General features: G+C 51.3%; 1 protein-coding gene across 1 annotated transcript; it reads right to left on the bottom strand.

Annotated features, from left to right (window-relative positions):
- Positions 1-1,464: 1,464 nt before the first annotated feature.
- Positions 1,465-6,854, bottom strand: SLC35D3 (solute carrier family 35 member D3). Its single transcript, XM_037893539.2, has 2 exons — positions 6,419-6,854; positions 1,465-3,742 (listed from the first exon to the last, which is right to left on the bottom strand). The coding sequence occupies exons 1-2, from the start codon at positions 6,852-6,854 to the stop codon at positions 2,916-2,918; spliced, it is 1,263 nt and encodes a 420-aa protein (XP_037749467.1). The 3' UTR covers positions 1,465-2,915.
- Between the last annotated feature and the right edge of the window lie 1,487 nt (positions 6,855-8,341).

The following is an 8,341-nucleotide window of genomic DNA, read 5'->3' as shown; positions in this document are numbered from 1 at the left end:
TAGAAGGGGGGGGGAGTAGGAAGAGAAGAAAAACGACAACAACATGCTCATCAATTACAGAAACAAGCATGCAGTAAGTGAACAGCTTTCCAATGACCTCCAGCAAACTATTGAAGCATGAACATTGCAGCTAATTGATGGGCAAAGTTGATTGCCTGCTCTGCTGTTGCTGAGGCTTCAGATTAAAAACCAGGCAATACAGGGAAACATCAAAGCAATATAGGAAAATATATCTGATGGGGGAGAGAAAGTAAGGAGGATGGGATCTGTGGCTTTGGATTTTTATCATTAAATCTTTAAATTGCCAACAGTTAATTTAAATGTAAGAGCTGAAAAAAGCTGTGTCTTTCTAGGTACTTAACCCTTTGCCTGCAGCAAACAGAGGTAACTAAATATTTGGTTAGTGGAGGCTATTAAACAATAGCAATAAACAGACCATGAAAGTCAGAGTAGTTTATAAATAAGTGAATACATGTTTAAAGTAGATCTTCTTTCATCCTCATCTGTTTATTTACAGGCAGTCGTACTTTCCTTCTGGCAATAAAGGCAAAGCCAAGATCAGGTTTACTATAATAAAATAAGTTAAAAACATATATCTTAATAAAACAATATTGTCATTTCCACATTTATCTGGCATCATTTTTATTTCTTTTTTGAAACAAGTAAAATAAAGATGCCAGTCTGGCTTTCCTTGCCTGGTTTCTATTAATTCCCTGTTTTGTAATGCTACAGTAACAATAGTGTTGCTCATTGGCGTATTGACGTTAAAATTAATGTTTATTTTGAAAGAAGTCATTATGCACCATTATCACAACTGTGATAACACAAGGAGAGTTTATATCTTTTCAGCTTTCTGAATGCACATTTCTGTGGACATTGAAGATGACCAATCAACACCCTAATATAATCAGCACACCAAGTGTACTGCACAAGTCTGATATTCACATCTTTACCACACTAAACCATTTGTTACTTTGGCCTAATGTTAAAGGGTGGAAATAATAGTTAATTCTTCTCACAGGGATGTTATGAGAAAGAAATAATATTTATTAAACTTTTTAAAATGAAAATATTCAGGGCTATTATCATGTAACTAACTATTAAATTAATAATAAATAGGATCTAATCTCATCAATTTTTAATTCTAAATTGATAGCAGATTAACAGTTGTGCTACCAAATCGACCTAGAGATTTGGTCAGGGAAATCACTGGCTAGTGCACCAGATGCTTAAAACTCCAGTTTAGCAGCCACTTGGGAATTCTTGTATTCCTCCGCATACCGCTAATTCTTGTACCAGTGATGTCTGACAGTGCTTACAGCGGTGGTGTAACACGTTGAAGGAAATTTAGAAGTGATACAGGTGCAGGAATTATGAATGTGAACTAAAAACGAGCACCCTGGAACAGCTGCAATAAGAAAACCAGGAGGCTTCTGTAGAGCAGTGCATTTTATTTCCACGTGTCATTCTCCAGATTAATTGAAGTCTTCCGTTAATGCAATTTAACATGCCTCAGCATGAGGCAATATTTTTATTTTATTTTGCAACAGTCTCCTTCATTGGAAAACTCAGTTTTATTTACCAAATCCCCATTTTTAATACAGGAAATTCTTAAACTCTCAAGATTAGTTATGTACAAGCTACAGTATAACCACATTTTACCGTACAGGCAAATGTACAAAATTGTAACAGCAGCTTTTAACAGTTAAATACAGTTAGAATTCCCATATGTTTCTACTATCGTACTTTAACAATAAGCAGCAAACCATTATATTTCCACCAGGCATGTAGAAAAGGTGGTATTATATGACTGGATAGCTTTCTACAGCATGTTTTCAAATGTGCCAAACAGGTAACAGCGTTATATGCCAGGAAATCTTGGCTGTGATGCAGTCAGTATTTGACCTCACTGGCAGACACAAAATACTGAACACAGTGAGAACAAATTGGCAATAAATGTGGTGTTCAGTGGCCTGCATGGATTACAAAGAAATGGACTATTCTCATGATTTTAATATTAGACCAGCGACCAGTAAGAAAAGCGGATTACATTATTCTAGAATGCATTTTTTAAATTTAGTTTACTTTATAACCAATAAATAGAGCGTTTATTTAAAAATACATTAAGAAGGTTGAACAGAAGGTAAACATAATATTTCAGATCACAGTAAATGACTCTCATTACTTCAGTGCAGTTGTACACTAAGTGCAGCATACAGCTCTGTGTGCCACTTCTTCAACAGCTCAGCAATTTTAGGCTCTGTCATACACATCTTTAGCCCCGAACACCATCTTTTCCAAAAATATATTTTAAATGTTATGTTTCCGGATGCTACATTAAAAATGTTATTGCATACTGATCTGTATTTATAAACACACACACACACATATATATATGGACATAATCTAAAACAAATGGACTGCTCTAGAAACTGATTCTAAAAATATTTACTACTGGTCTTAAGTAGTTCCAATGACGTCACTGAAGGATGCTCCATGGGTCTAATCCAAAACCAAACTTCAATGAGGGGTGATTGCAAAGTAGTAAACATTTGTAGGATGATATCCTTATTTTGTTGATCAGAGCTTCTCAGCAGTTCAGATCTGATCTCATACTGTTGTAAATCAGGAGTAACTCCACTGAAGACAGTGGAATTACATTTAGTGTAAACCAACTTTAAGGCCTGCTCTACACATAGATTGTGTACCAAATTAACTGTTTTGGTTAGGGTTCTGATTTTATACTAGTATAATTAGTGTGGTACAGCTCTTAGCATGGATGCTGTTACACTGTAACAACAGTATAAAGTATAACCACATAAAGATGCTTAAAATGTACTTCCCGTCTCCCTCCTTACACAAGGAACCAAGTAGATGTGTCCTCAACCAGTAATATATTTTAAAAATTCTGCTTTTCAGGGATTTGGTAATTCCTCGTTTTCTATTAAATAATCTTTCTTTATATAATTAGTCCCCCTAACCAACCTCCATACTCCAAGGTAGGCTTCTTTTAATGAGCTCTTGTTAACTTCTTCAGCCCTAGCTTCTTTGTGGACAACGGGCACCTCTGCTGTCTCCACAGTGCTGTCCTTCTGTTCCTCTACACACTGACTGTTCCCAGTTGCTGACTCCTTTACAGCTGTCTCTTCGGTCCCTTTCTCCTTGGTCATCTCCTCCATTACAAATGGTGGTTGGCCTCCAGCATGTCCCTTCTCCTCTTCCTCTCTAGCTTCTTTCTCTAGGTCTTCATAGTTGCTCTGCCGTCTGGTCTCAATGTACTTGACCACACAGTAAATGACAGAGCCCAAGGTGTTGACCACTACACCTGCTATAAATAGCTTTGTGGGTGCCACATCATTGAATGCCACCATCCCCACTGTGATGGTTGCTATGCTCTTCACCACCCCAACGAAGCTCGTGGTCACAGCTGAGTTAATGTAGGTGCAGTGAAGGGTGGTAAAGTTCATGGCACAGCCAAAGAAGACGCAAGCAATAAAGGTGCATGTCATGACAGGGTCCTTCCAGCCTGGGAAAGACCAGACATTGATGGAATCCATGCTGGCAAAGGAGCAGATAATGAGAAAAGGAGTAGCCGAAACAGCAATGGCATATTGGGCTGTCAGGGGTCCATAGTCACTATCTGCACTTGTCTTTTGAATGAGCACTAAATATGCAGCATGTACCAACACAGCCAGTGCTCCTGTCACATACCCTACGGGCTCACCAGTCAGGTCACCAGCTCCTGCCAGAAGAGACAGAAAGAAAAATGCATTTACAAGAGAGAGAGAAAGAGAAGAGAAGGAGGGGGGACCATGTTCTTATTTGTGACATTATTGAAGACCAAACAGAGAGACAACATCCGTTTAAACAAATGTTACTGAGTCCTATGATTTCTGATTACTATCCTAAATTACACTATCTTCTGACAAATAGGTAGATAAAAAGTCACCATCACATACAAAATCTCTCTCTCTCCCCCTTACTTCAAAGTCATCCCTTTAACTTCTCATTCTCCAGATCCTACCCAGCCAGAGAATTTTACCTCAGAGCCCGAATTAGTTTGCATCCACTCTTTTTTTCTGGGGGGGGGGGGGGGGGGAAGGGGGGAAGAGGAGGGAGAAGGAAAGGAAAGAAGGAAGAGAAAGGAAACACACAGTTGATATATAATCATAGCAGGAAAATATTTTTGTATTGCTGTCTCTGCCTCAAACTATCCCCAGAGCTCAGTACCAGCCGGGATGTGCCATTTAGCTTTCAGTGTTCAGTCTCCTGATCCTGCCCTTCCCACCTCCCCCCAATAAAGCAGTCAGCTTCTGGCGCTGGAGAAAAGAGCCCAAGGTTTGGTTTCAGTGCAAAATGAACAGTATGTTTTTCATTCCGGTTCCATGGACAATTCATAAATCCGTGTGGAGCCTTGTCCCTAGCAGAGCCAGATTCTGCCTTCAGAACCCACACATGGATGTCACCGTTGCAGTCAATGGGAGTAAAGCGTGAGGATCCGAGGGCAGAGTCTGGCTTTCCCTCTTGATGCCCGGTTGCAGCTTCCACCTGCCGCCTCCTTTCCAGATCCCCGGCTTCCCACCTGGAGCCTCCGAGCTACCCCAGCCTCTCAAGGGGAAGCCAGGCAGCTCCCAAGGGCGCGGAACTCAGTGGGTGGGAGAAGGAACAAGGGTGATCGCCTTCTCAACTCCTATTTCTAGCCCACCAGAATAACCGTGGCACTCCTCGCTGATCCCTGTAGCCCCAGGAAAAGGGAAGAGCTGGAAACCACCCCCTGTTCACAAGACCTGCCCTGCACAAAGGGATCGCTGCTCCCAAGCACAGAGAGTTGGGAACAATTGAGATAACCTTCTTGCCCCCCAGAATAACAGTCCCGCGTACTGACCTATTCCAAGCCGAGGGAAGGAAGCTCAAAGGGACCGGGAGGAAATGGGCTGCGAAGGGAAAGGGAGGGAAAAGAGGGGCCGATGTGCTGGGAAGGAGGGATGAGAGATCAGCGCGGAGCGAGTGAGATAAGGGGGTAGGAAGGAGGGGTGGGAACAGAGGGGTGACAAGTCTGAGAGGGGCTAAGGAGCGGCAGGCAGGCAGGGAGGGGGTGAGAGGAGTGGTAGGGGGGAGTGTGTTGGGGAGGAGGGTCTGCAAGAGGAAGATGAGGATGAGGGGATTGGAGAGGTTGAAACAGGGATGGGAGAGAAGATGATGGGGGTTAAGGGATGGGGTGCGGGGTGGCCGCAATGGCAGAAGAGGTAACGGGAATGGGATGAAGGTTTGGTGGGGACGGGAGGAGAGGTGATGAGGGCAGGGGGATGAGGTGTGGGGGGACAGCAGCGCTGGTGACGGGGCGATGGGCTGAGGGTGGGGGACGGAGGGAAGGTGGTGGGGGGATGCGGTGGGGGTGGATGGGGTGAGAGGTGGGAGAAGGTGATGGGGTGAGGATGCGAGGGGAGGGGAGGGATGGGGACAGCAGTGCAGGGCGATGGGCTGAGGGTGGGGGGCGGGAGGGCAGTGGATGGAGGACGGGGTGGGTGTGGATGGGGTGACGGGGCGACGGGGACAGCAATGCAGGGCGATGGGCTGAGGGTGGGGTGTGGGATGGGGACGGGGGACGGGGGGACGGGGACAGCCGTGCAGGGCGATGGGCTGAGGGTGGGGTGTGGGATGGGGATGGGGGACGGGGGGACGGGGACAGCCGTGCAGGGCGATGGGCTGAGGGTGGGGTGTGGGATGGGGATGGGGGACGGGGGGACGGGGACAGCCGTGCAGGGCGATGGGCTGAGGGTGGGGTGTGGGATGGGGATGGGGGACGGGGGGACGGGGACAGCCGTGCAGGGCGATGGGCTGAGGGTGGGGGGCGGGAGGGCAGGGGATGGAGGATGGGGTGGGCGTGGATGGGGGGACGGGGACAGCCGTGCAGGGCGATGGGCTGAGGGTGGGGTGTGGGATGGGGATGGGGGACGGGGGGACGGGGACAGCCGTGCAGGGCGATGGGCTGAGGGTGGGGTGTGGGATGGGGACGGGGGACGGGGGGACGGGGACAGCCGTGCAGGGCGATGGGCTGAGGGTGGGGTGTGGGATGGGGATGGGGGACGGGGGGACGGGGACAGCCGTGCAGGGCGATGGGCTGAGGGTGGGGTGTGGGATGGGGATGGGGGACGGGGGGACGGGGACAGCCGTGCAGGGCGATGGGCTGAGGGTGGGGGGGCGGGAGGGCAGGGGATGGAGGATGGGGTGGGTGTGGATGGGGGGACGGGGACAGCCGTGCAGGGCGATGGGCTGAGGGTGGGGGGCGGGAGGGCAGGGGATGGGGGATGGGGTGGGTGTGGATGGGGTGACGGGGACAGCCGTGCAGGGCGATGGGCTGAGGGTGGGGGGCGCAGGGGAGGGACGGTCCGAGGGAGCGGGACGGGGCCGGGCTCACCTGCCAGCGCTGCCCCGCAGGTGGTGATGAGCACGGCGCCCAGCACCCCGGCCGAGGGGCCGCCGTTCTTGAGCACCAGGACGCCCAGCAGCAGGGTGGCCAGGGGCAGGCAGCGCTTGAAGACCACGTACATGGGCAGGCTGAGCCCGCGCAGCGCCCACAGGGTGAGGCTGGACTGCAGCGTGGAGAGCGCGGCCACGGCCGCGAAGGGGCGCGCCAGGCTGAGCCCGAAGGCGGGCAGGGCCACCAGCCCCAGGCGCCGCAGCAGCGCCAGGCTGAGGGCGGCCAGCGCGCTGCTCAGGCACTGCAGCAGCGTGAGGAAGGCGAAGTGGTAGCGGCTGAGGAGGAACTTGAGCAGGATGTTCAGCGAGCCCGAGAAGAGCCCGTGGGCCACCGCCACCCCGATGCCCAGCGCGCGGCCCTGGCACAGCCGCATGGCGGCCCGCTCTGCCCCCGCGGCGCCGGGGCTCCGGCAGCTCCCGCCCGCGGGGAGGAGGCTGCGATCCCCGTTACGCCTGGGCGCCGCCGGGTTTCCCGCCGCCGCCGCCGCTCCGCTGCGTGGTTCCCCCGCCTGGGCAAGTGACACTGATCCCAGCGCCGCTCGCTCGCAGCAAAGGGACAGGAGGGCGGGGGAGGGGCTGATCTGGGGGGCGGCGGGGGCGGGGGGGGGATCCCGTGGAGAATCTCTCCGCAGCCCTTGGAAACCCCCCCGGTGCGGAGGAGCCCGAGTTCCTGCTGCCGCGGGCGGGGCGGGGTGGCCGCGCTGCACTCCCCATTACTTTAATTACAGCGGGGTCCTGTCCTTGCCTTTGCTGGTTTTCCTTCCCGGCCGCTTACTTGGCCCGGGGATGAGTCAGGGCTGGCCGGGTGGTTTAAAGAAAAGAGCCAGCGCCTTGGAAGGTAAGGGGCTAGCACTCGGCCAGGGGCATGCACCAGCGCTTGCCCCCTCCTCCTTACACTCTCCCACCCAGAGGGGGGCAAGCGAGTGAGGCTCTGACACCTCCTCCCTTTCAACGGGGGCGTGGGATCTAGGGGAACAACGAAATCGCCCAATTTCCTCACCCGCAAACATTCTTTGCCCCCCAAAGCCCGACCCACAGGAGGGGCCGCCGGGAATTAGTGCACACCCAACCGCGTCTCCCCTCCCTCTTCAGCAAGGGACACGGAAAAGGGTGTGGGAGGGGGCTCCGGGGGGCGCGGGGTGGCTCCGGAGGAAATGCCAGTCTCGCTCCTGCCTCGACTCAAGCGCCTCCAATTTGTATTCCCGCGTAATCGGCACGCAGCCAGTCGGGGGGGAACCCATCGGCAACCAAAGCGCTTTCCGAAGTAGTGATTGTTGTTGACACAAAGTTTTACGTACCCAGTAAAACATCGTGAAACGCCACCTCGGGCTTTTTTTCATTTCTTTTTTTGCCCCGCGGCGGTTCCACACGGATCTGAGAGATCCTGCTTCTCTACCAGACCGGAGGGGAAAGTCCTGGCGGGAGGTTTTCGGGCACAGTACCCGAGCAGACACTGGAAGCTGGAAAGAGCAACTGCAGACTACAGAGGGTGGGGATCATCTCCCCGAGCTGTCCGGGAACCGCTACACCCTGTGCAGACATAACACCCCGCCCCAGCACCGCGTGGCCGCTTAGGTGCCTCGTTAACTTTATAGTCAAAACATCCCTACCCAAGTGTTGGGGACGCGCAGGAGAAACGGGCTACCTGCCCTCTGTAAAAGCCAAGCAAGCGGAATGAAGGTTTGGTTTGGTTTTTTTTTCCTTTTAAAGGCACAGAGGTATTCTAACATTAACCAGATCCCAAGCAAACATTATTAATTTGTCTTGTAACGGTCGTTGAGTGCTTTTAAAAATCGCGGGAGCGGGTATTTTCTGAAGGAACACGCCACAGGCTAACCTGACAGTCGGACCTTTTAAATCA

The sequence above is a fragment of the Chelonia mydas genome, chromosome 3 (genome assembly GCF_015237465.2).
Source record: "Chelonia mydas isolate rCheMyd1 chromosome 3, rCheMyd1.pri.v2, whole genome shotgun sequence".
NCBI lineage: Eukaryota > Metazoa > Chordata > Testudines > Cheloniidae > Chelonia > Chelonia mydas.
The sequence above is the reverse complement of the archived record's forward strand: the minus strand, read 5'-3'. Positions and strand labels throughout refer to the sequence as shown.